The sequence below is a fragment of the Stegastes partitus genome, unplaced genomic scaffold (genome assembly GCF_000690725.1).
Source record: "Stegastes partitus isolate 25-593 unplaced genomic scaffold, Stegastes_partitus-1.0.2 Scaffold1590, whole genome shotgun sequence".
Lineage (NCBI taxonomy): Eukaryota > Metazoa > Chordata > Actinopteri > Pomacentridae > Stegastes > Stegastes partitus.
The window spans coordinates 72,415-100,279 of NW_007579321.1; the positions used below are offsets into that span (position 1 = coordinate 72,415).

General features: G+C 40.7%; 1 protein-coding gene across 2 annotated transcripts; it reads left to right on the forward strand.

Moving 5' to 3' along the window:
- The first annotated feature begins 1,478 nt into the window (after window positions 1–1,478).
- Window positions 1,479–27,169, forward strand: cemip2 (cell migration inducing hyaluronidase 2). 2 transcript variants are annotated; one of them, XM_008300794.1, is made up of 24 exons: window positions 1,479–1,717; window positions 4,328–4,679; window positions 4,859–4,999; window positions 5,179–5,746; window positions 9,309–9,478; window positions 10,839–11,030; window positions 12,241–12,410; window positions 13,778–13,990; window positions 14,935–15,140; window positions 15,970–16,039; window positions 16,673–16,801; window positions 17,579–17,667; window positions 19,063–19,194; window positions 19,639–19,674; window positions 19,969–20,124; window positions 21,477–21,654; window positions 23,120–23,335; window positions 23,433–23,644; window positions 23,852–24,034; window positions 24,339–24,558; window positions 24,644–24,742; window positions 24,834–24,979; window positions 25,140–25,246; window positions 25,339–27,169. In XM_008300794.1, the coding sequence occupies exons 2-24, from the start codon at window positions 4,346–4,348 to the stop codon at window positions 25,536–25,538; spliced, it is 4,167 nt and encodes a 1,388-aa protein (XP_008299016.1). In that variant the 5' UTR covers window positions 1,479–1,717; window positions 4,328–4,345; the 3' UTR covers window positions 25,539–27,169. The 2 variants fall into 2 exon arrangements, with proteins under 2 accessions (XP_008299016.1, XP_008299015.1); XM_008300793.1 differs by having other exon boundaries at window positions 4,332–4,679.
- Window positions 27,170–27,865: the final 696 nt, after the last annotated feature.

Below are 27,865 nucleotides of genomic sequence, written 5' to 3' on the forward strand. Positions count from 1 at the left end.
ACGGAGGACTATAATGATATTACTGCTGGTGTACACGTTCAAACTACAGACTCAACACCACAGTTCTGCATCTTGTGCAGATGTTGGCAGGTTATATTAACGATATACATCCACATCAGCACAAATTATTTTTATAAAATGACATAGTCTAATAAACATTAGCCTGCCAACACTGTTGAAAGGAAATTATCATTAGAATTGTAATGCTTTTAGGAAGAACAGCAGTATCGACGGCTACTAAGGCTGCATCAAGGACATTGACGTCCTCAGTTTTTTTTTGTTGTTGTTTTTTTTGTTTAAGCAATCTGGGAGTGTTACACTTGGCCCTTTAGAAACTTACACTGAGCTGGGTATTTTATAGGATGATTTCTTTACTTATTAATGCCATCAATATTTTTAGATCAAACAAAACGTAATTAAATAAATAAATAAATGAATGAATGAAGGATTCAATATTTTGCCATTGGAGGGTGGGAAGGTATTCAAAACAGCATTTAGATTAGTTATCTGCTTCTGAACTATCATTTTTGAATATCAAATTAACTAAAAATAGTTTTGTTTTTTGTTTTGGGAGGGTACCTCACTATTTCTGACATCCTACCTGCTGCTGCTAGCACTGCTACTACTGAAAGAACTACTACTACTATCAAAATGAACAGCAGCATCAATAGCAACAACAATAATATAATAGCAACAATAATAACGCACTCTTTATGACAATTAACACAGTAATAGAGAGGAAAAACACTGATTTCTAAACTCCCTCCTGTGTTCTTCACACTCTGAATACTACCACTACTGCTACCATTAACCACAACAACAACAATAATACACTGCTTATCACAATTAACACAGTAAAAGAGAGGGAGATCATCAATTTATAACCTCCATCTTGTGTTCTTCACACCTTGAATACTACCACTACTACTAGTACTATGACTACTACTACTACTACTACTACTAGTACTATGACTACTACTACTACTACTACCACTACTACTAGTACTATGACTACTACTACTACTACTACTGGTACTATGACTACTACTACTACTACTACTACTACCCCCATTAACCACAACAACAGCAGCAATAAAAATACACTGCTTATCACAATTAACACAGTAATAGGGAGAAAAAATATATAACTTGTAGCCCCCCTCTTGTCTTAGTCACACCTCTAAATACTACCACTACTACAATTTCTATTGCTTTTGCTACTACCACTACTACAGTACTTCTGTTACTACTACTGCTAATTATTGTTGTGGAAATTGTCTTGCACATCTGTGTGTTTTCTGTATTTATTTTTTTAGTTATTTGTGTGTGTGTGTTTTGCTACTATTACTACTACTGCTACTACTACAAATAACAATATCCAGCTTCCCTCCACTGTTCTTTACACCCTTCTCCTGGTTGCCGCTGTGCCGACCGTCCCTGAACGCAGCAGCATTTCCTTCTCCTCTCAGCCTCGCCTGCTTCCCTCTCGGTGGGGAACTGGGGGCTGACCGACGGACGAAAGACAGCCTATCAGCAGAAAAGAAAAAAAAAACCCACACCATGTGAAGAAAAGGTAGATATAAAAGGGACGTGAAAAGCGCGAACTCGCCAGGGTGAGAAACTTATCCACTGGTCTTACCGCCGGTTGTGGTCGGCGCTCTTCATCGGCTCGGCAGAGAGCGAATGGACAGAGCGGAGCAGGACAGTCTCACCAACGGTAGGAGCTCACCGTCCGACCGCCCGACCGCTCACATTGTGTCCGTCAACCACCGAGGGGGTGAAAGGGGGATTCACCGGGTGAAGCTTTTTTTGACTTCTTGAAAATTCTCAATTGCCTTCTTGATATATTTAGTGTGACACTGGGAATTGGCTAAAAGCTAATGTTTGAAAAGTTGTGTGTAGCGCGTTGCTACGTGTCGGGTCCGTGAACTACTCTAACTGTCAAAAGTGGTGAAAAGCAGCTAAACCTGAGTGTAATGTTGTAATATTTCTAATTTTACCCACTGCTTTATGCCATATGTTTCCTCTCGGTTCCTCTTTTGTGACGCTGGTACTACACAGCACCACTGGAGAATGTAATAGTGCGCTTTTATTGTGAAGGAAACAAGCCCATTAATCACTATGAATATATATAATGGCATCCCTCCATTAAACACACATCACTGCTGCGTGTCTCGCCCCAGCAACACCTACTGCAAGTGTCCACTCAGCAGTGTGAGGTGTAAAGGCTCTGTTTTAGCTCTGCCTATGGCTTGGTTAGTATAGGAAACACATGGCTTACTGTTTGTTACACTGCCAATGTCGACTTCCAAACTAAAAGGGTGATTTTACAGCTGAGGAATGTGTGATGGTCTGTCCCGCGTTGACTCCTGTGTTTCCCCCCACATCTGTTAGATATCCAGTAGCTCTGATATCAGGAAAGTATGAGTGAATGAAGGAAGGAGGGAGTCCCTGCTTATTAGAAAAAAAACAAATACATCAAGTCCTCACAGAGCACTGCGACCTTGTGATCTCAGTGTAATCTCTGAGTAGTCCTGAGGTGTCCACAACTCTTTATGCCCTGACAGGTCAGCTGGTAGCAGGGGAGCAGGAGCAGCCTGAGCACCTTTTATGGCCAGGAATGTGAATAAAACCATAAGCCTGAGATGGGGTTATAAAGACCGATGCCTGAGGGGATCATCCCATCACAGGGCTCCGACTGAGAAAGTCTAGATGCAGGGCGGCAGACCATGAGAATCCGAAGCAAAGTGTAATCAGCGTGCCTTTGCAGATGACAGTCTGGTTTGCACAGAGAATTATCAGCTGAACCCCTTCATGAAGAATGACTCAGAGACACTGTAATGGGATAACTCAAGTTGAAGTGGTTGAAACAGCTGCGGTTATGCTTCGTTTCTTTGTGGCCTGCATAAGTGACTGAGGCCTTGTCTTGCAGTCCTTGATTGTACATTGCACTGTTAACGAGCTGAAGAGGGTTGTTGTTTGTTGCTCTGGGTTAAAAGAGATGACTAATTGGCTCGCCGAGACAATGGTCGTTGTGTGTGTTGGTGGGTTGGCACGGAGACGTGTGTGTGAAAAGAAGCGATACTCACTCGAATGATATAAAGCCTGAAAACCATCACTTCCAGGGTGGCGTTGATGTAAAATAAGCCTGCCGTTGACGTTTGTTGCAGTTTTGCGCTTTGAAAAACAGACGTGGTCATTCTTTAGATCAAACGGTAAGAATCGGTGTTAACTTCCTGACATTTTGCTTATGGTGACCTAGTGGTAAGCTGTGTTATTAGTACAGTGGTGAAGGGTGTTTGAGAAAAGTGCAGTTTAAGCCTCTTTTTCTGCTTTGTCATTTCCTGTACCCCCGTGTGTTTGTGTGTGCAGGTGTGTGCCTGTTTGACCTTTCTGTGTGAGTCCTGCCTCATTTGTGGCGACAAAAATGAGTCCTCATCATACATTTTTACTTTGAAGACTTGTTTAAGGTATAGGTCAGGCTTAGGCTCCTAGAAATGATTGCAAGTCACTGTAGCGTCCTCTGAAGGGAAACATGACCGTGTGTGTGTGTGTCCGTGGCTTCAGTTCACTTTTTGCTACTTTTTCCCCTTCGTGTGAAATAAAGGGAGCACAGACTGGAGCGAGAGCCTTCTCCTTCTTCCCTACTGTAATTGGTGCCATCTGTTTTGGCTGTGCTAACATAGTCTGAGGAATGTTGTGATCCATTATTCACTACCTCCTGCGTTACTGTGGACAAGAGCAGCCAATGTCACTCCGTTCCAGCCAAATTAGCAAGGGGATAAATCAACTGTTTGAAAGAGCAGATTAATGGTCTTTTTAAGAGCCACTCCAAGGATCTTTACCTGGAAGTCCTCAAGCGAGATGCTTGGTGTGTTATTGCCTGTTTCCCCAGAATCAGCCCCTTTCTTCCTTCGCCTCCTACTGTTTTTACTCTTATTTTATGTCCTCTTTTAGTGTCTTCTTCCTCCACTTTGACCTCTTCTGCCTGAACTCTTTTGCAGTAACTCCACTATTTCATCCTATAGCACTTTATTAAGCTGTTTCAGCAATTTCTGATTTATTGCACCATTTCGCTTACAGCTGAGCAGTTTGTACAAGAAAACACACAATGAAACTATGTGTGATTCAAACAGCAATAGACAAACATGACACATATTTGAAAATAGTCTGACTCCCATCAAGGTCACGTTTTATATCACAGTGCAAAATTGAATGTGACTGCCGGCAGAAAAGCACATCAAATTAAACCAAAGTTTTCCGCTTTTTAAAAACATTTTTTGCCCCTTACTCTCCCTGTACCTCTTTCTAATTTTCTTCCTCCCAGGTAGCAGACACGTATACGATGCCGACAAGTGATGGCCCCGGCCGCTTCCCTGTGTTTGTGGCTCCACCTCACGGCAACCATCAGAGGTGTCCAGGCTATGTTCCTGGGCGAGTGGCTCCAGTCCGCTCACCGCCACCTGCCAAAGCTCCACCGCCTCCACCGATAAAACCTCATGGCAGACCGCCGGCTCAACAAAACACATTCAGCTTGTCAGTGGAGAACCAGCGCAGGGAGCGTGCTCAGAGCCTAAGGCAGCGAAAGAACACTCTCATATGCTTTGGAGTATCGTTGGGTGCTTTCTTCCTCACTCTTATTCTTGTCCTTAGTCTCACAAGTGGAGATGTGTTAGATGGTTAGTATCACTGATTTAAAGCTTTCAGATTTTTATGTATTTCTTTATGAAACCCATGGCTTCTCAACTTGCTGCAACTCCCTGCTGTAAAAAACATTTCTGCACATTTTTTTTGTATATTCTTGTGTAATTTTAACTATGAGGTTTCCAGATTTGTCACTAATTGGTCATGTTTGCAGAGAATTGCCCAGACCACAACCCATCCCTTAGTGGCTGGAATCCAGGACACCAACCAGAGAAGGCTGTTGTTGTCAGGAAGGGAAATTTGTTCAGATTGGATGCTTCTGCGACCTTCCTTTCACTTACCATCCAGTCAGGAGGTAAGCACATCAAGATGCATCATTTGTTCAGTAGCATTTAGAGTTGTAACACTGGGTGAATTCACACTTATCAGCTGTAATAACAAACATCTTTCAGCCAGTCGAGCTCAGTTTAGGAACTTTTGGATGCAATATTAAGCAAACAAGAACTTACCTGTGTTTTCTTTGACTTCTCACAGGCCGCGTAGTTTTTGCAGACAATGCTGATGGCTCCAAAAACATAACTTTGAGAACACATCACATCCTCATAGAAGAAGGTGGAGCCCTTCATATTGGTGCTCCCAAATGTCGCTACCGCTCTCATGCCGCCATTGCCCTTGTGGGCCGTTCTGACAGCAAGGTCGTCCCTGAGGTCCCCGGCTTTGGCCACAAGTTCATCGGCGTTAAGGGTGGTGGGACTCTGGAACTACACGGTACTGAGAGAGTTTCTTGGTCTCTGCTAACCCGAAGCATCCCAGCCTCCGGGCTGGCCACAGGGGGTTATGCCTTCCAGAGAAACTTCAGCCGAGGCATCAACCTGCGTGTTGTGGACCAGGATACAGCTGCCGTGGTGTTCTGTGAGCGATACGACACTCACGACTCCCGCAATGACAGTCGACGACTCACCCAGCTGCTTCGCTCCCTCCCAGCAGGCCGCATTGTCACACTGGCTATAGGAGACTCTGCCGTCAAAAGTCTTCTGGATGAAACCAAGAAGGCCATTGAAGAGAAACTCGGCAGCAGCTTCGTCTACGATCTCAAATACAGGTAAACACTGCCTCTGCATGAATATAAGAGATGTCTTGACAACCTGTAAATTGTGTATTTTTCAAATCAAATATGAATCCAAATACACAGAAATTGTTTCTTGATGTTGCCCTAGTTTATGTATGTGCTGTGTGGAAACATATGTGAGTGCGTTTGTGGCTCAGCTGGGTTGCAGAAGGTGCCAGCTCTCACAGAGTTTGTGTTGGTTCTCCATGGTGTGTTGACTGTGTAAGTCTTTGGGTGTGTTTTGTTTATTCTTTGTGTCCTGGGACTGATAAAGAAGGTTAATATGTTTTTGTTCAATAGTTAAAGTTAACTTTCTCACCTTTGAAGCTTCAATACTTACTCTGACAATACCAGTGTTTTGTTCCATGCCCAACCTCCTTGGAAAAAAAATCTGCTTTTGTGTATCTTCCTTTTCATTTGGGATGTTCCCTTGAATCCTTCCTTGTTATTTGTCTTCCTGTTTCCCTTGTGTTTCTGCTGTATCGTGTTCCACCAGAAAAGGAAGCACGTACAGGATAATGGGGTTATGGTCAGAGTTTCCAGGATTTGTGCAAATTGTGGCAATTCAGGACATTTCATGTCCCTCCTGCTCATGCCGTCAAAGGGACAGATACCAGAAATTTAGGGGAAAGGGTGTGACCTTGTTCACATCGGCCAAGCCTTTCAAAAGCTGTCAAAATTACAATGTTGACTTTTAATTGTACATGACCTTAGAGCTTTGGTTACTGTCCTTCCAACACGTGTATGTTTAAATTCAGAATTTCAGATATTTACTGCTTGGCCTGGTGGGAAACCCATTTGACTGAAAAGCCAAGTTCTTCTGCTGATTCTTCAGTGTTAGAGTTGGCCTTTGGGGATGGATATCAAGGCAACACTGAGATTTCCACACAAATGCCCACAGCAGAGTGGTAGAAATGGATCAGACGGTTGCACCCTGTGTATGTTCAGAGGTGCTTGTGTGAGTGCGTACCAGTAAGTTAAGGTTGTGCTTTATGTGGGTTTCTTGTGGTGGGAGGAAATCATATATTTAAGAGACAGGATGCGGTTTAATGTCTTATTAAATTCACACTATGGCAGGCTAAGCAATTTAAGGCTGAACAAGTTGGGTGGTAAAGGCATCTGACCTGTAGGATGGAGCAAAAGCATGAAGTGTCGATTAGTTAATGCCACATTAAGGTTTGTTGTGGGGAAACAGCAGGGGATGTGGTGCTTGTTTTTTCTGCATATTTTCATTATTTTGTATCAGTACTGTGAGAAAATAAGCACCTTGTGACGTATAACTTATGCCTGATTTAAAATATGAAGGAACAAATGACCACATTACAGACATACCTGTGAATTTCCACAGGTTCATTTCAGTGGTGTCAACCATCGTTCCTGGCACGGACACATGAATGTGTTGGCTTCAGTCTCGTGCCTGTTGACCCGTCTGTCTCTGATCTTTGTCTCTCAGGAGAGCATTCACGCATGCATAAACGCACTTCCAAGCTGGCCTGCAGTGAATTCACCTCCGGCCTCCACACATTTGCTATTCCGGCCAAACAATGAAGTTGTTAAACGCTGATAAGCATCAAATCAAGGATGTAGAACAAAGAAAAAGTGAAACGCCTGCTTTCTCTTATTCCCTTTCTGTTTTTCGAACAACTGCACTCTTCTGTTAGATTTAAATTGTCCACCACTCGTACAGGCTGTGAGGACAGAAAAGGGGCCTTCCTTGATTTTCCCCAGAAGGGCAACCCACAGAAAACCACACACTAGGGTGGTAATGACAGAACAGAGTGGATTCACATATGGATCCTGTTTGCGCATCAGTGGGGTGCACAGTTACAAGGCACAAGGTGTCTCATCTTCAAAAAGGCATGTTAAGATTGCCGTGCCGGTGAGAGCAATTATTATGAGCAGTCATATTATTAACACAGAGACAGATGTTGGAGGTGACAGAATCACAAATTGCTGCAGATATTTAAAGTGATTCTTCAGGTAAACATTGGAGTTGCTTTTGGTTGTGATTTATTTTTTGTGATTTAATTGTTTTAAAAATAGGTCTCTGAAGGGTAGACTTTGGCAAGATGTTCAGATATTCAGGCTTTGCTATTGTTCTATTGTAAATAAAATAAAGCTGGAGAGGTAAATTGTGGAATTGAATTTAGGATTGTTTACAGTGAATGAACTGGGCCAAGTAATGGCTCAGTGGAAACATGAGACTTCTGCTAGAATCACTTTTCTCCAATGTGAATGCACAATTGGCAAGTTAGATATGATTTCGTGGGTTCAACATGAATAGTTAAATTGTGTGAAAAGGTCATACTGGTGAGGGTCAGTTTGCATTCACAAAGAGTTTAAAGGTTAGGACACTGGTCTTAAAATGTTATTAACTCCATGAACCACAAAAGGCTTTAAACTTGTCTGGAGTCATTCAGCTAATGAGGGCAAGAGAAAAAAGCAGGAAGCCGTTCTTAAGAAGCTAAGGGCATGACATTTGAAACATCTTAGACTGTAAGTCGCTGTATTTTGTCTTGTTTTAGATCTTACGTCCTCCAAAAGCACACCCAGTCCCATTCCCCATCCACACCCTCCAGCTCCTCTGCTGACATGATTTCAGCCTCTCCTTATTTGATTCCATTTAAACATAATTTTCTTGACATTCCTGATTTATAAGATAGTGTGTAATAGAATAAAAAGGAAGGACATGAGGGGAAAGTTTAAAAAAAAAGAAAAGAAAAAAAGTCAGGGGTTATGTCAGGTACACCCGTTATTCCTCTGAGCCGTATGAACACCCTTCCTGAAGTCTCCTGTCGTCATTTTGCTAATCCCCTGACTTCTCTGATATCCTTCAGTCTACTGCCTTTCATTTTCTTTTTATTAATACATGACATTCCCACTGATATTCAGTTCTCCTCTTTCACCTCCTCTCGTGCGTCAGGCTTATCACAACTGTTTGCGTTTGTCACACCAGTGACCGGTTGAATCTCTGGTTTAGACGCCCTGCTTAAGTGTCTGTCTGTTATGATCTGCAGTGTCTGGACTCAGTGGAAGAGGTTTATATGTGTTATTGACATGCCGTCACCTTGAGCCCTGATACAGAGAAACAGAAACTTTATTCTTCTCTGTGAGGTTCTGTAAACCTTCTGTCCTGTTTACATTTTCACTTAAATCCTCCTAAACCGACACTGGTCCTTGTACTCTGGTGCTGCTTCCACCTTCAGTGGCTCAACATGTTGCTCATGGTCATCTGTCACAAATAATTTGACATGTTTGGTGCAAAGTTCTGATCTTATTAACGGTATTTGACATAAATCTGGAAAACAAGAAAAAAAAAATAACACCATTATTTGAGTGTGTGTGGGCGTGTAAATGCACAAAAAATAGCTGGGAAAAAGGTTCAAACAAGTTATGTAATAATGAACCAGTACTAAATGTTGACAATGAGTTACAGCCACACTTCAAGATGCTTTTTGTCATTTAAAGTAATTATGGAAAACTAAGCTCTATAACATGAGCGTTTGCTTTTCTTTAATACTGACTTTTTTAATACTGATCCTTTTTGTCTGTTCAGACAGGCGTGGGCTTTGGTCTCTGTGGTAGGTGGTGGTAACGCGTCATGCTCTGAGGATGTTAAGGAACATGAAAACCACGACACGGGAGGCAGAGCTCTGGCAAGACGCAACTTCACCACCGTAGATGGAGTGGGCTTCTCTGTCACTGCCTACAGCGAGTGGAAGAACGGTGAGAAACAGCCTGTGATGGAATCAGTTCAAAACTAATAAAATGTATTTCAAGAAGTGTTGATAACAATTTCAATGATACAGTAATTGTGCAATTACTCAGTGTCGTTCAGTGTAGGTGGTCTATATCTGATGCTGCAGAGTCAGTAATTTACAGACTTTTCTTCAGAATTGGTTCTTTCTTTGATTCATAACATCTCGGTGGTTATTAAACTATTTAGAAACCAAAATGTAAATTATTGCTCAGTGGAAATAAATTCACTGCACTGGGCAGAAACACACGCTGTGCAAATGATTTAGTTCTCCCTAACTTTTATTCTTTCTCATCTACTTTTTGATTTTCCCCACTTAATGACTGCTAAAAATAGATGGAGTAATAGTGTTTTGCTACAGTTGTTATGGAAACCTAAGTCCATGGGAATGGAATTTTTGTATTTATTAGAAGAGAGACATTGTAAGATCATTGCAGTGTCAAACATCCTGACTGTCAATGTTGGCAATTATCACTTAATTCCTTAAAAAAAAAAAAGTTCTGACACATATTTATTATATTTGTCCTGTTCTCTGTTTTGCTATGCTTTGCCTCAGGGAGGGGTATAAAGTAATTAAGTACATTTACATTTACTCAAGTTCTGTACTTAAGTACAATTTAAAAATACTTGTATGTAATCTGAGTATTTCTTTTTACTATACGCTTACATTTATCAGATCAATTTTGTTGTTAATTACTTGCAAGATGAAGATTTCAACCTTTGCGACTTCTTATAAAAGACAGTAAGTAGTCGGGATCACATTTCAGATGCTTGTGAGCTGTTAACAGTTCCATCAAATATCGTTTTTCCTTCTAAACTTCACACATGGTTTCATTTCAATAAATGTTCAAATGATTGGATGTCTCACCAAAAGATTGGAGAAACGTCCACAAAATTGAAAACAGATTTCTGTATCAGATCTTTGCTATTTCTTCTTTCCTCTGCCGTGACTCATCTGATGACCTATCCGATTTATCTGCTGTCCCTGTATATAAAACAAAAAATGAAGCAGTTCAAACTAGCTCCACCTGCAGCAGCTACAACAGTAACGTGTGCTTTATTCACTGGCGCTTCAGTATTAATAATCTAATAATGTCATATCAGTCAGAGAGACCAAACTAGAACTTTTACTTTAATACTTTAACTACATTCTGGTGCTAATACTTATTTGCTTTTACTTAAGTAACATTTTTTTGCAGGACTTGTACTTGTAATGAAGTATGTTTACATTGCTGTATTGGTACTTTTACTCATGTAAATGATTTGTGTACTTCCTCCACTACTGGCTTCTTGTTTACTTTAGTTTAAATGCTATGCTATACTTTCCAGGCTTCCCCATCTCAGGTTTCCAGGTGGATGCTGTGGACCAAGTGGTGCTAAACCTGCAGGATGAAGTGCAGCAGACCTGGCAACCAGGGGATCAGGTTGTAGTTGCTAGTACGGACTACTCCATGCACCAGGCTGAGGAGTTTACCCTGTTGCCCTGCCCCCACTGTACCAGCCGACAAGTCAGGATACAAGGTAAGAGAGAGGGCAGTGGCGTGCATACAGAGAGAGTTGTTTTGGCTTGGTTTTTGCAAACCACAAGTTGCTTTGGCTGTAAACTGTCACTGTTTATGCGCTGTGAGTCCACTCCATTCATGTGTGTGAGCTCCAACCATAGACAGTACCAAAAAATGTCTTGTATGATAGAAAGAACCAGGAGGAAAAAATGTAGAAATACAGTACAGACATAGTTCTTATTATGTAGCTTGTGAGATGACTAGAGATCAATGTTGTGCCAGCAAAAGCAAAAGGAAGCAAGGACACTTCATTATGGTCAATAAATGTGATTAGCAGACGTAATGCTATTAATCCTTAGGTCCAGAGGGCTCTCATTTCCTTTTCAGCTGTTATGGTTATGTAAGATTATTGGAGGAGGCTAAAAAGACATGAGCTTCCATTTTAATAGTAACCTCATCTTATAGCAACCACAGGGCTTGCATGGATTTGGATGCCTTTGCGTCACATCCTCCTACCTTCCTCTGCTCCTTTAATGTTCTTCACTGGCTATCTGTTAGTTACTCTTCGTACATCTCGCTATCAGAAATGTTTCCTGATCTCATTCCTCTGCTGTCAACAAACGACAACTCCCTTCCTGGAGAGAAGGGTGTATCATTGTGTGTGTGGGCCTGGTTTTGTGTTGCTGCCATGAGGAGAGGCTGAGCAGCTGGAGTATGGGCTAGGAATTATCACTGGCAGCTGCACCCTGTGGACAAGGGTACTTTCCGCATTGTTGAAGAACTGATTATTTAGTGTTTCATATGTATTTGATTAATTTTGCTTTTACATGTCTGTTATTTTAATTTGTTGGCTGTGGGGTGTGGCCAGTTGTTAATGTTGGAGTGGGCGCCGCTAAGCACACATCCTGTGGTTGACAGTTGACAGCGTGGTATTTTTAGTAAAATATAGGTGCCACTACCTGTTTGTTTCAATGTTTTGTTTTCAAGCCGTTATTTTAGCTTAAAGCTGTGAGTTTCAGTATGACACGTGCCACCTCAGAACAAGAATTTGTAGTCAGATTGTGCGTTATTAAGCAAAACTACATCGGTTTCCTTCAGCTATACTTTCATTTGTGGTCCTCCAAAAGGATGACATGCACCTTTTCCTGGATTTGTCCAACATATTTTTCTGTAAGAATCTCACTTTGTTGTTGCATTTGATAAGGAATCTCTTGATTTTGTGCTTTCAGGGAAGCCTCAGTATAACCATGTTGGCGAGATCGTAGATGGAATCGACATGCGTGCTGAAGTGGGTCTGCTCTCCAGAAACATTCTTATCTATGGAGAAATGGAAAACTCCTGCTACGGAAATAACATGTGCCAGTTCTACAGCCACGACACCTATGGAGGCCACATCAAGGTATGTGTTGTGTGTGTGTGTGTGTGTGTGTGTAATTTTATAGCACCGGCCCCTTGTTTAGACTGTACTGTATGTCTGCATTTGGTGATGTATGTTTCTAAATGTCTTGGCATGACTTAACGTTCTCATTAAAGGTCACTGCAGTAATATGTTGGACAGTTTCCATACTGTGAAAGTGTGCATACACTCTGTAATTAAATGCTGTCCTAAATAAGAGGGGTTATTCATGTTCCCAATTCAGTTTATATGAAGTTCTCCTTTCCTTCTTACTCCCTTTCTCTTTCTTTTCTCCTCCATTCTGTCTCAGATGTCAAGTTTTAATTTTTTTTTGCCTGATGCATACCCTTCAGAGGACCTACACTCTATAAATGTGAACAAACACTGAAGACAGATTAGGGTCACACACAGCAATAACTGGAGCAATCTATCCTCTCTGTCCCACATGGATCTCTACATAGTCAGTGAGTTCACTGTAATTTGGTAAATGAGGGTATGAATCCATTCACATTGGTGGCAAATACACAATAACATTCCTTGGACTCTATGTAATTTGCCCCCTTTGTGCTAAACAAAATAAACACTTTATTCCCCATGTTAACTTTTCTATTTTTTTGAAAGGGAAGAGCACATTCACTTATATTACACAATTTTCCTCGAAAATGATTGCTCCATCTAGATTAAGATATAAAGCTTTTGGCAGTGTTGTCAGTCTGTTGTGTGTGCTAGAACTTATACGTGTGTGTGTGTGTGTGTTGGCTATATGCAGCAGGTATTGAGCTTCCTAATGCTTGAGGCAGCTTGGGCAGCATATATACTGTAGGAACTGTCTGTATGCATGTGTATGTGTAAGTTAGAGAGAGGACGAGGGAGCTGGTCAGTATGTATGTGTGTATTCGGGTGAGTTTCAGTTTGCTGAAAGGATTGGCCAATACCTTCTTAACAGGAACCAGACACTGTGGATTATGCCATACCCACAAAAAGACCTCCTAGAGAGCATTGTACAGCATATTTGTATTGTATGTTTCATTGACGTTCGTGTTTGCCTGTTTGCTGTGTGCCTCTCTAATGTATGTGTGTTTAGCTTTTAGTGTTTGCTTCTACAACTTACATCTATTATTCATTAACATGAGTGGCTTTGGAGCAGTTTGATGCACTGTAGTATGATGCCAACAGAGCTATAGTACACATCCCAGTGGGATCATTGACAAACACAGAGAATCATACTGTAGACATAAAGCTTTAATTTATTTTTCTACCATGTCAGCCTACTTTCGTGGAATGAACCTCATGTTGCCAGTGTTTGGTCAATTTTAAAATCCTGTCTTTATTAACTTTTCCAGCCTTTCTTTGTTCTCTAACATCTACAGATCTTAGGTAACTTCTCGTCAGTGCATCTGTCCCACGTGGAGCTGAAGAACATGGGTCAGCAGCGAGAAAAAAGCCGCTACCCCCTCCACTTTCACATGTGTGGAGATGTCGACCAGAGGGGAGGATACTGGGAGCCCACGTATGTGGACGGACTCTCCATTCACCACTCCTTCTCACGCTGTCTCACCATCCATGCCACCAATGGTTTGCTGGTTAGTAAAGTGTGTGTGTGGATGGAGGAATAAATGAATGGACCTTTGAATGTGGAGACAACAGGTGTAGGCAGTCAGATTACCCATCAATAACAGCCTCAATCACTAGATTACTGTCATTGCTTGTGTCTTTCTTTCTTTTATTTTATTTGGCCTTTTCTTTGATCTTGTTTGTCAAACCCTGCCTGTGCTATCTTTTTCTCCATTATAGAGTTTCTTGCAGTCTTACTGGACAGATGTAGCTTTTTTTCCTTGCTGGATGCGTAAAATCACATAATCCATTCCCACAAGTACATTGTTTGATAAGCTGTGGAGTCACAGCGTCTGTATGTGGCCCTGGTGTTTGTGCACATGTTGCTTACTTGAGTGTATGTGTGATTCGCACTTTTCTTGACGTCAAATGGTGATAGGTTAACCTTTCTTCATGAAGCCATAGGTTTGACGCACTCTTCCAAACTTCAGAGAGGAGATGGAAATCCAAGTTTTGGATAGTATTGTTTGACTTGGCCGTTTTCCTGTTTCCCTTCCGGCACAATCAGCGTGTGAATATTCTCTTGTGTATTTCCTTTAGCAGCCCTCTTTATACTATCTTTCTCTACATACCTTCATAATAAAATCTGTTCTCAGAGGGATATTCATTCAGGAATTTTAAGTATTTAAAAGGCCAGGCACACCTAGCAGTTGGAACATACTGTGTTTTCCTGTGGGGTGTTAATGATTCCAAGGTAGACTAACTAATGTTGTCCTAACCCTCTTGTTTACCAAGATTTTTCACATATTTGGATAAAAACTGCCTTTTTCCTTGGAAAGGAAGTGCTGTGAAAGGGATAGTAGTGCATTTAGTTTTTCCCTCCAGCCAAGAGCTCTGCTGTAGTCTGTTTGTGCACTTTGTGCTCATAATTATTCTGTTTTGTGTTTTGTGGTCTTTTTTTTTTTTGGCCCAGGTCAAGAACACTGTCGGCTATGACACCTTGGGCCACTGTTTTTTCCTTGAGGATGGGATTGAGCAACGCAATACTTTCTTTCACAACCTTGGCCTGCTGACTCGACCTGGAACTCTGTTGCCCACTGATCGCAATGAGACTCTGTGTACAAGCATTAAGGACAAAGTCTACAAGGGCTACACTCCCTCACCCAGCACAGAGTGCAAGTAAGAGATAAGGATAATGAATGTATATTTATAATTAGAGAAATAAGCATTTACCAATTTATTTAATCTTACATGTGGGTGTAAAAATCTGTCATTTATTTTTATGTATCAGTGTTATTTTTTACTGTCATCCCTTATCATGGTGTGGTATTGTTATAACCAGTGACATACATATAGAGGTGCATTTTTGTTTATAGCAGCAAAGACACAGGTGCTATATTTTATTATTCTTTTAAAATAAAATAGCTGCGATTCAGAGACCCAGAGGTCTTGTTAAGCACTATTAAGCGCACAGCTTGATATTTAAGAGGGGAAATAGTCCACTTTTAAATGTATCCATGTCAGTGTCACAGTACATCCTTGACTCTGGAATCAGCATGAGAAACTTGGTGGGTTAGTGCGGACATACTTTGACAGAAAACAGATGGTCCATGGGTATGTGCGAGAGATAATGTACTTAGCAATCGTGTGCGACACAGTTATTGGCAGGATGGTTTTATCCATGCAATAACAGCCTCTCCTCTCCATGGGATGTTTTATGTCGTAGTAGGAACAAGAAAAGTGCCTCTGTGAAGGCAAGCAGCAAAGTCTGTTTCCAGGAGTTTGTGTGTTGTGAGTCTTGGCAGTGCTGTTCCTGACCAAGGCTTATGTTGGAGTGGTGGCTTATTGAGGGAATTCAGAACGATCACAAGATGCTTTGATCTCTGTCTTCTCCTTATTAGTCATAGTTTCTGATATGCCAAGGTACTGTCTTTTTAATATCTCTTTTTAATAACTTTCAGTGTGTAATTGTGTCTTTGTCTCTGTGTGTGGTGGGGGTGTTTTCCAGGGCAGTCTCAACATTCTGGATTGCCAATCCCAACAACAACCTCATCAGCAATGCAGCTGCTGGTTCTCAGGTAATAACATGAGAGTTATGTAATAAAACGGCCTCAAGTTGACTTTTCTCTAATGATTAAGAAAAAATGAGTCACCTAAAAGAAAAGCCCCTTATTTGTGTATTAGCTGTTACTGCTCTGGCTTTGGTGTTCCTGAACATAATAAAAATTCAAAACTTCATGCTCATAACAAAGTGATCCATCAATAAAAGAGGATTTAACAGGCTTTTGTGTTTGATGTAGTGGTACAATAATAAAGTGGAACCTCGGAAATTAGGAAAAGAAGATGTCTCATTACATCTTCTTTTCATTTCGCTAACGATGTGGATGTCCACAGGGGATGTTATGAAGTGTACTGCTTTTTGGTTGGGGGTATTTGTGTGTTATTTAGGTTGTCTTCTCCATATCAGATGAGCTGCAAACTTTAATAAGCCACTGAGCTCCTATGAAGTCCGTCTTCTGGTTTATTCTTGCTGTGAGACTTGAGAGAACTATGACATCCTGCCTTGCTCCACATATTGTTTCTGTATGTACTACCATCTATAGGCTGATTGTATGTAAGCCAAGATAATGAAATTCCTGCTGTTGTGCAGCTGCAATATGAGCATGATTTTTCTTTATTACCTTTTTCTGTATTCTTCCTTCCCTTTCCAGGACGCGGGCATATGGTTTGTGTTCCACAGCTCTTCCACCGGAGACTCTCATGGGCTGGTACCAGAGACCAAAGCAGAGCTCACTCCTTTGGGAATTTTTTACAACAACCGTGTACATTCCAACTTTAAGGTACTATTAGTATTGCTTGTCAGTGTGCTTTCTTCCACGTATGCGTTATATACATTATAGTATGCCATGTGGTGCCAGACCTCTCTGTGTTGTCTCTTTCTGCCTCTGTCTTCTTATAGAGACAAGAGAAACACAGTGTTTATATATAACTTCCAAAAAAACCCAAAACATTGTGCATAATTCTCTGCTTACTCACTTGACTAAAGAGGCATGGAGACACATGCACACGCACGCCAGCAGGTTCTACAATGGTGCTCTGTTGTGTAATGACAGAAGTCGGGCAGGTGAACTGTAAGTTCTTTGTCCAGTCTGACCACAGTAGCCTCTCTTATAGAGGAAGGAGTCGTGAGGTTTGAGACTATACCTCGCTTATACCACAAGACCAGCTCAGAGCACAGGTTTCCATATACATAAACACATACAGACATATTACATTTTCCCCTAATTTATTTTACAACTCATAATTTAAACATACAAAACTAATTCCTGTGTTGTAGAGTTATGTAAATATACAGTCCACCTTCATATACAGTATAAATTCCTCACAGGAATTCCGTTTGACACTTTCCCTGCTTCTAGCAGTACTCTGTACAGGATTGAGCCTATAACGCTGTCGGGCCAGAATTTAAATTTAGTACATTTATTATCGCCTTGGGTACCACACTATAAAATATTTTCAGAGTCTTGTTTATGTCGGCCCAACAGAAATCTTCCTTCTAAACTGTAGTTTTAGAGAAAACTCAGCGTTTCATTGTAATCGTGCTTTTATCTTTGTAGGCAGGACTTTTCATTGATAAAGGAGTGAAGACCACCAATGCAAGTGCTGCTGACCCCCGGGAATACCTGTGTCTAGACAACAATGCAAGGTGTGTAAGTGCGAAGAGTTTATCAATATCGGTATGGACATCTGAATTAGTTAGCAGTGAGTGTTAACAAATGGATAACGATTTACAACTGACCTTAAATGTTTTTGCACATAGCCTTTAACTGTGCCCTAAAAGGGTCTGTGGTGGGCTATCATATGCATCATGGTGTATAGTTACCCTGTGTAAATATTCAGGTATTTGTGGTTTACTTAATGCCACTGTCAATAACTGTGCATGAATCAAGTTATTTATAACTCCCTGTTGTATATCTACTAGGATATGACCATTGACAGGCATAGATAGATGGCTTTATAGCGTGTTACTGCATTTTAGGGGAAGGTCTGTCAGCTTGGTGTTGACTGAGAAAACAAGTCTTCACAGATAGAGTTTCCACTCTGCAGCTCCCTACCCAAATACAGCCCTCAACTAGATGGAAAAAATCGTATGTGTCCACTGAGACTGCTGGCCACGCTCTGTGTATATCTGTGTGTGTCTGCATGTGTGCAGAGGCAGGAGGGGAAGGATTTTAAATGTTAAAATGTGTGCGAGTTCACGAGAGAGAGGGAGATTTGTGTTTTGTGAATGTAAGACACGCTAGAAAAAGGATATCAGACTGTAACAGTTTTAAGGGAATGATTCCGTATGATTTACGTGATCCTCTGAGCAGTAGTCTAGCTCCACATTCAGGTCAAAATATTCCCTTGAGCAACACTTTGTTCCTTTTACAAGGTATTTTTTAAAAATAACAGCCACACATGCCACCATTAGCCTGAAAAAAAGAGGACGAGCTCTGTCCACTTTTGAAGAGTACATTTTTTTGGTTGCTTTTTAAGCCACATTATCAACTTTGCACAGACTGTCTTCGATAATATAATGGGTGGTTTTGCATATAAAACAACATTCATGCTCCCAAGGGGGATAAAATCTAGTGTGTGCAATGATGCCATGTCCTTTCCTGTAATGCCACCCTCAGGATGCAGTGCGGGAGGCAAGGAACCCTGCCTGCGGTCTCTAGAGCTCAACAATAGTGTTTGAACTTTTAGTCTGGATGTCAGTAATTTCTGTGCAAATTTATAAAATGATGACACAATAATAACTGCGTGTGTTTTCTTTTGTGCCCACGGCCTACATAAAGACCACATGTGCTGAGAAATTAGGGGGTAAAATCACTTTGATGCTCTAATAGGGGATAAAAACTTGAGAGGCAGTGAATGGAAAGTCATAAGAACAACAGCAGAAACCAATACAGCAAGATTAGAAATGAAAAAATAAATAAAAATTAGAAATTCGAAATGTTTTCATTGTACTCAAATCTATTCAACAATTTCCCTGAGGTAGCATACCAAAGGGATCAATAAAGTTCTATCTATCTATCTATTCATTGTCCTTTTTCAGATTCCGACCTCACCAAAACGCTGACCCCAGTCGTCCTCGGGTGGCTGCAGTCATCGACACTCTGATCTCCTTCAAGAACAACGACTTAGGAGCGTGGATACGAGGTGGAGACATCGTCATCCAGAACTCTGGGTGAGACGGCTCAAAGACTGTGATTCAGTTTTTGTCAGCCTAGTAGTCAGCTCGTAGTCTTCCAAAAAATGTAGGGCAGAGGTTTCTAGTAAAATAATGTCAGAATTGTGTCATCACAACATAAACTGGGCTGATGATATGTGCTGGAAAAATGATGCAATCCTACCACAAATTGATGTTGTGACATTATCTGGTCTTTGTAATGCTCTGATCCTGACTCTTAACATTGGCATCCACTTTATGTTCAACACTGATGTGTTTCATATCCCACTGGTAACATTGGATTGATAGTTTCATATTTTTTAAATTACCTGACATCATTTTGAACAAACGACTCCACTCTGTTTAATTGCTACTTTGGTCACTTCCAGTCTGTCTTTGTTTATTTTATTAATTGACATTTTGTAAGACTTACATGTGATTCTTTTGTTGTTCTCTAAACAGCTTTGCCGACAACGGAGCAGGGCTGTCTTTTGCCAGGTGCGTACTTATCTAAATCACCCCTCCTTTAGCAGTTTTGTGATTTTCATTTGACCATTTTTGCTTTTCTTCTTCTCCTGCCAAACGGATTTGCCAAAAAACCATTTGTGATTGATAGATACTGAACACAGAAGAGAAACTTAAAACTTGCTGTGTGGTCGCAAGCATACCTTTATTCATAACACACTGCTTTTTTTTTTTACTGCTGACTCGAGCCCTGAAAAGTATAAATCTCTATATTGTTACATATGTGTTTGATATAATACTACATGCCCTTATCATCTTATTCTTTAGTGATGGCAGCTACCCGAAGGATGAAGGCTCCAGCCAGGAGGTGACGCAGTCCTTGTTTGTGGGTGAAAGTCGAAACCGAGGGACCAATGGGGGACAGAACAAATACTGGGGAGTTGGAGGCACTGATGGAAAGATGAGGACACTGCCTAGAAACAGGTGAGGGGGAGCAAACAGGGAGACATGATTTATTGAATGGAGGAAGGATATTTGTAAGGTACAGAGGAAAAAGTGTATGTCAAACTGAGTATTCTCAGGAGTAGCAGGCTGGAGGAGCTGCCAGAGAAAAATATGCTGGGAAAAACAAACAAGGAAGAGAGAGCCAGCACGGCAATCAGGTAGTTGGACAGATGGACAGATGAGGCTGCTACAGCTGCTTTTAGCTGGAGGCGGACTTGTGAAAGGAAGTTCTGTTTTGAACAACTTCCCTCCAGTGATATTTTGGGCAGTTTATGAAGAACTGTGGTAGCATCATGGACAGAGTTTCTGTGGAAGGGAACACTCATTGCAGAGTTTGGTTTGGTAAGAGCGAGGCGATTAATCTCTCTAGGATTTCAGGCTTTGGACATAGCCCTCGTCATTTTCAGGGAGATTCCTTTTTTGTTTTTAGCATTTTGAGTACTAAGAAGGAGACATAAAAAGATCACATTATTGGTGTGTCCAGCAGATGGATGTTTGACATGGCCAGTGTCTGTCGTGCCTCAGTTTTGTCACACAGACAATGTCTTTAATTGGACTTCCATTACATGAAGTTTATAGTCTCCCAGTGCTCTAATAGCAAGTCCCGCTTAGTAGACTGTCCTAATGAGAGTTTAGTTCCCCTCATGTCCCCACAGGATCTCCTGGTACTTCTTTCTGTCTTTCTTTCTGCTGTTAAAGAATTTGTTATACATGAGTAGACCAACATGAGCAAGGCACCGGCAAATAGCTACTTTTTTTAGTTTTAAGAACCAGGGTGTCAGTTTGTGACCGCTGTGTACAACTTTACAACTATTTTATAGGCTCCCTGACCGCACTGTGACATCTGGCTCGCTTGGTTTGTCTGTCGTCATTGTGGTTACTGCCAAAGCTGCTGACACTTTTTTTTTCTTGCCAGAGAGAAGATAGTTTTCCTAAAATGAGGACAGTTTGCTGTTTTTAGAGCACACAAGACTAGCCTAATTGTGTGTTCCTCGCTTTGCGACACCAATTATGAAAAAAATGAAATCAATTGTTCAGTCTGAGATCTTTGTGTAATGACGGGTACATATTTTTCATTAAAAAACAGAAAAGAAAACAAGGAGGCAAAAAAAAAGGTTAAAATCTGATTGTGTGATCTGTTTTTCTATTTTTTTTTTTTACTAACATGTCTTAGAATAACTTTTACCACTGTGCTGCATCGACCATAACTGTATTGCTATTGTCGACACAGTTGAAGTAATTTTACATTTCTTTACATTTTCTCCCTTTCATGCCTTGCTGTCAGTTATCTTGCCTGATCTTGTCCTTAATCTCCTACCTCTCTAATGCAGGACGTTCCCAATCCGAGGTTTCCAGATCTATGATGGTCCCGTGCGGCTAACGCAGAGCACGTTTCGTGGATTCATCCCCACACCAGAACGTTATACCAGCGCAGTGGGATTCAACTTGAAGAACACCTGGCAGCTCACCCCACGGAACAACCTGTCCCAGCTCAGCTTCCACTCCACTGTGAGTAAACATCTAGGGTGGATAGGACTTTAGTAGAGGTATAATAAGCATGTTAAAGAGTTGAATCTGATGTAAACATGTGTCCATGTTGTAAATATTACATTTTTGAAGTGAATTAACATGTGAAGTAGTGTGAGCCTGTTCAAACTAAGACTGTCAATCTCCATACAGCTGCCACTGAGAACCAGTCCACTTGTATGTCTTCAGACATATTAACTCTGTTATAGTATATTCTGTCATGTTTGACTGTACTTTTGCCCACATTAATATGATAATACTTTATGATAGCTAGTGATCATTTCTAGCTATTCTTCGTTGATGCTTTGGTCATGTGACATTTTGGGGTACTCCCATGTGACTTCTGTGCCCCATTTTTGACTGTTTGTTTTGTCAGCTCTTTTTTGCTTTCTTGATTTTGTCTTCCTTACTCTCCATTTTTTGCCTCTTACTTTTTTGTTTTTGTTATTTTTTTTTGGTCTGCGGGTAAACTGCTGGTAAGACAACAGTTGTGAACTCTACCTGTTATGATGGATTATTTTTAAAAAGTATTTTTCTTTTCTTTCTTTTATCACCACTTTGACCCAGTGTAGAATCCTCTCGGTCCTCTGTGTTTGATTGTGTCCTCTTTAACACTGCTCATTTCCCCCCCTGCAACTATCTTCACATACTTCATGTATCAAGTCAGAATCTTGGCTGAATTAGAGGTGGGAGTTATTCAAGGTAGACAGAAGTCAAGAGAAGACAAGGGGACCCCATTCAGAGTTACCCCTATAGAGAATTATTGTAAGTCACTGGTGCCCTCTGGTGGTGACATAGTGTAATGCATTTTCTTTGCTTAAAATTAAATTAATTTCTTTAAAATTAAATCAGATTCTTTATGTATCTTCAGCTCATTAAATATGATTTCTTGAACCATAATGTTAATAAGATAGTCATCCTTAACATACAATATATATATCCAGCCCCCAAAATGCTATGCTTAAGTAATGCAGCTATGCAACCCTCTAAAAAAAGTACTTAGATTTGTAGATACAATCAGATTTTTACCTGGCAAAGAGATACAATGAAGGTACATATGACTGGTGTGAGAGCATCTTTAAAACTGTAAGTTGATATCCTTAATAAAAACTATGCTATTAGAGAGCAATGTTTTTTTTCTTCTTTTTTTTTTGTAAAACTTGCAAAGTCTGTGGTTTGTGGAAAATTGTATTTTATTTAAATAGCAGGCTTGATTTCATATTTGTCTCTCGTGGGAGGACAGAAATTATCATAATGGAAATGTATAAAGCTAATGGCCACATTACATTGATGAAAAGTAATTACAGAGTAAATAGCAGCTGGGTTGGCAAGTGCACTCTCTAATAGATATTTACTAGAAGAAGCACTGAAGCAAGCAATAATTCTCTGAATTGGTAAACAGTGACAGAATGTAAATTGAAACAGTCTTTACAAATACTTTCCTCAGGTGGGTCTGCGGGCATTCTTTGGTCGCCCAGGACAGTGGTTTGAAGAGAATGACCTGGACGGCGACAAGAACTCCATCTTTCATGATGTGGATGGGTCAGTAACGGGCTACAGAGATACGTACGTTGGCCGTGCAGACAATTACCTGATCCAACATCCTGGCTGTGTAAACCTGGCCCAGTGGAATGGAGTGACCTGCAGCGGCCGCTACTCTCAGGTACAGCGCTTCAGGGTCTAGACCTCATTTGTTGTTCTGTGCTTCTGTAAAAACTCTCTCTGACCATTACACCTCCCATCATCCTCGTCATCTTCAGGTGTACATCCAGACGCAGGGAGCCCCTAGCCTTAGTTTGTCCATCAGCAGAGATGAATACCCTAATGCTCCTCTGGTACTGAGGGGCATTAACAGCCAGGGGGCGCTGTCTCAGCAGTACCAGCCCATTCTTATGATGAGCAAGAGCTACACACTGCACTGGAGCGGAGCTGCGCCCAGAGAGATCGTCCTCTCTCTCATCAACTTTGATAAGTGAGTAAGAAGAATTAAGCCGCATCTATCTGTGTGACCAGTGCTACTGCAAGTCAGGGGATGTTTGTACTATGTTGTAAATGAGTATATATCATTGCATTAAATTACTTTTTCCAGCTTAAGACCGCATTTACAAACCAAAAAGTTGTAGTGCTTCTTATTAGTCTGAAATAATAAAGTACAATGTCTCTGTCTTCTCACACTCAGAGATGATTGGGTGTTGGTGGGACTCTGTTACCCATTGGACACCACATTTCAGATCATGGCTGACATCAACGACAGGCAAAGCAACACCTTTGATGAGATTACAGACTATGGCACTGTGTCGTCTCTTGCACAGCTGGAGAATAAACCAATGGAAAGAAAGTACTTCTTTGATCAATCTGTTGGGTGAGAAAACAAAAGTCCAATCCTCAATTTCTAAGTTTCTCTGAACCATCTCTTACACACACACACACTTGAACTTTTAAATGTTACAGGGTGCACAAAGAGTCAAGAGTGGGTTTGGGAATTTAAGGGATTTAGTTTGGCTTTAAATGCTAATTTACATCAACACATCAAGGTCAACCTTCGCACAGTGATGGCTGAGCAGTCTGAAATATATTTAAAGTTTTCATTTCAGGTATTTTCATCTTTTGTCTTTTCGTTTGTGAATGTTTATTGTAATCTCCTGTGCTCCTTCCACCATTCTCAGCTTACTGTGGCTGTACCTTCGTGCCCGGCATGGCCGAGACGGTCACAGCTACTGTTCAGTAAAAGGCTGTGAAAGAGTGAAAGTCATGGCCACTACATCCTCCAAACAGACCTGTAACTGTACAGCCAAAGCCTACCCCAAGTACTCCAAGACTCCCTCAGCAGTGGTGCCAATGCCGACTCTGAACACACAACCCTGCAAAGGCTGCGGTGCTCAAAAGGTTTGTGCTGCTGCATTTAACGTGACCTCAGTTGAGCCACATTAAACAAAAGCCACTGCTGCTGATCAATGCATTTCTGTCTCAGCTCGTGTTTTCCAGTGAGCCATGGACCTCCTACCTCCAGACACAAATCAAGTCTCTCAGCAGCAAAGAGCAGCAGAGAGATAACACCTCCTTTATCACTGTGAGCACATCAGGCTGCAAACAAATTCAAAGGCTTTGTCTTATCTTTAATCAGAGTTTATTTAACCTATTTTTTTCCTGTGACCCGCCAGGTGAATGAGGTGACCATGTCTTTCTCACAGCGTGGGTTTTTCCTGGTCTCAGTGGATGCCTGTTCTGGAAAAGTCACTAAGAAAACCTCATTTGCCAAGATGGATGCCAAGATGGAACAGTACCTAAAAACTGGAATACCAAAGCGGTGAGCCAGGGAAAACAAGATTGACTGATTGATTTTTTAAAAATCCTATTTTTATATATATTGGGTTTTTTTTTGGTTTTTTTTTAAACATCTATTTTTACTTTTCCAAAAAACAGCACAAGATATATAATTTGCATACCTACCCGTTTCTTTCCTCCAGGTCAATAGTGCTCATGGCAACCCGAGGTCAGCCAGAAGGCCTGTCGGCGCTTGCACCGTATCTGGTCTCCTTTGGTTTGGCCAAAGCTGCTGATCTGCATGAAAAAGGTTAGTGACACGCTTCATTGTTTCCCCTTCCTTGTCTGTCTAGTAACTGTATTTTAAGTGTCTTTTTCTCTTGTTGCTGCCTCTCACCACAGAGAGTTTGGCACTTTGGGGCTTCCTGGGTGGTTCTTCACCTCCTTCGTGGGTTTCACTACAAGCCGGGCAAGGGGATGACTTCTTGGGGCTGCAGGAGCGCTACTTGCCCCTGGGTTTGGAAGTATATGGCTGTTTGCCACCTGCAACTCAAACACGCAAAGACCTGGAGCTTCTCAAAAAAGCCACAGGAGTACAATAAGTAATGTGAACTGTACAACATACCTACCCGAAACGCTCTTGCACACAGATACACAAACACAAAACCAGCTGATGAATGTGAACTGCTGAACCTTTAATTTATTAACAATGACAAAGATGTTTACCGATTTCAAGTGGAAAGAAGGTATTTTATTATGAACTGGGTGAATATTTTTGTGATTTTGTTTGTTTGTGTGTGTGTGCGCGCGCGTGTATGTGTCAGTGTGCCTGAGGGCCGTTAAGTCAATGCACTTTCCTTGTAGAGACACAACTTGCCTTGTCAGCCAAAGTGATCGAATGAAGCTGTACAGTAGCTCAGTTTATCTTGAACAGAAAATAAGTCCAAAGTAACCTGCAGGATCTACCTATCAATCTTTTTATTTATTATGCAGTTAATGAAAACAGAATGAATTTGGTTGACTATGAAAACGGAACACAATGCATTAGATACACACAGGCCGGAGGGAAATTATGAAAATAAATTACGTTGTCCTTGAAATAATAGCACATTCGATTGGAACTGCAAATGAAACAAGATGGATTAGATGTGCTCAGGTCAAAAGGAAATGATGAAAATAAATGGCGTTGCAGCTGAGAATTAAACAACAATATTAAGCCAAAACTCAACATGTAGTGTAATATAAATTACAGCCACTGAGTGAGATATGTTAGAGATTAAAGAATTTCAAAACAACTTAATTTTAAACCAAATCATAACAAGCCATACTCACATTTTAATCATATAGACGTACAGTAAAGTAGAGTAAAATTAATCTGGCAGTTTTGCCTTTCTAACATACACTCTTGCTCTTTAACTGGAAAACCTCCTCTGATCATCGTGCAGCTGTACAACTTAAGACTTTAAGCACCTTTTTATGGATTCCTACTTGGACTTACTGGATCTTTTATCTCATATTTTTATTTATCTTTTCACAGTGACGATCTCTCAAGTGCTGTGCAGCACAAATGTATATTACTTTGCTTCTGTTTTTGTGTTCTCATACAGAATTGAATGTGTTACCTTTCATCTGCCTCATTCGTGATCTTTTCATGTGCATTATTGCCAAAACAGTATGTTGAAGATATAATTACATGATGCCTTTTTAGTGTTTGTATCCAGACTGTACAGTAGCGAGCAGCAAATGCATACGGATCATATACCAGCTGGAAGGTATGCGGCTTTATGTTGAGACCATAAAATCTTTAATGGGTGTATGGATGTGAGCAGGGCTCCCCCACTGAGCTATAATACGTACCTGTTTTGTGACTGTGTGGCTGATCGTGTGAGATGGAGGGAGGACAATCACCTTGTTGCCTTTTAACCACTCTACTGTTAAAAAGAGCAAAAGAACAAGAAAAATATTTCCATCCCTTGCCTTTTGTTCAATTGATGCTTTGAAGATGCACAACCCTAGAGTTCCTTTTTTTTTTTTTTATTAGAAGTGAATTTTGTAAATATGGTGTTGAACTCAAACTGTACATGAAATGGAAAACAGGTTGTCAATAATGTGTGTATTTGTTGTGTTTTTGTCTTTTTTTTGTCAGTTGATAATTCTTTCAACATTGCATTTGTTCTGAAATTGCCAATTAAATAAACACTTACGCTTTGTGATAAAATCACATTTCATCCAACACAGCACTTCATAATCATGGAAATGCAAATGACTCTTCAGTTTGTTTACTTTTTGCCTCAGTTATACCAATTCACCACTTGGGGGCAGCCCAGTGTTTTTGAGGATTACGTGCCTCCTACTTAAAAATGTATTTCTGCAAAAGTCCACATTTTTGTATCTCATCTGCTAAAATGATGATAGTACAGCAAATTGTTTGTGTATGTATTTCAGGAATACTATGCAACATGTCTGTTTTGCAGCTAAAAAACAAAAAGAGAGAGAGAGAGAGAGAGAAGGGAAAAATCTGTATTTAACTGTAGCCTGAAAATAAACATCACTGTTTATTTCACCACATCAGCTGTCAACACAGAACAAAGTAGCTAGAGAAATATTGTAGTGTGTTAATGAGACTCTGGAGATCACAGTTAATATCTTCTATTAAACTTGTAAAACTGTCAGATGAAGAGTGAAAATACACAGAATGGTAGATTATAGCACTTCCTTTGACTATTATACATTATGGATGAGGAATGAAGTAGGAAATGTATGAACATCTGCAAGTTTATAGATTCTGCATACTAGTACTGTTGATTTCCCAGTGATTGTTTCTGTGTGTTCTTGTTTGTATCCTTGACAAGAACAGGATATAAAAACTCAGGGCCTAAAGAAATATGGTGCAGTCCAAACAGAGCACAGTCTACCATATGCTTCACAT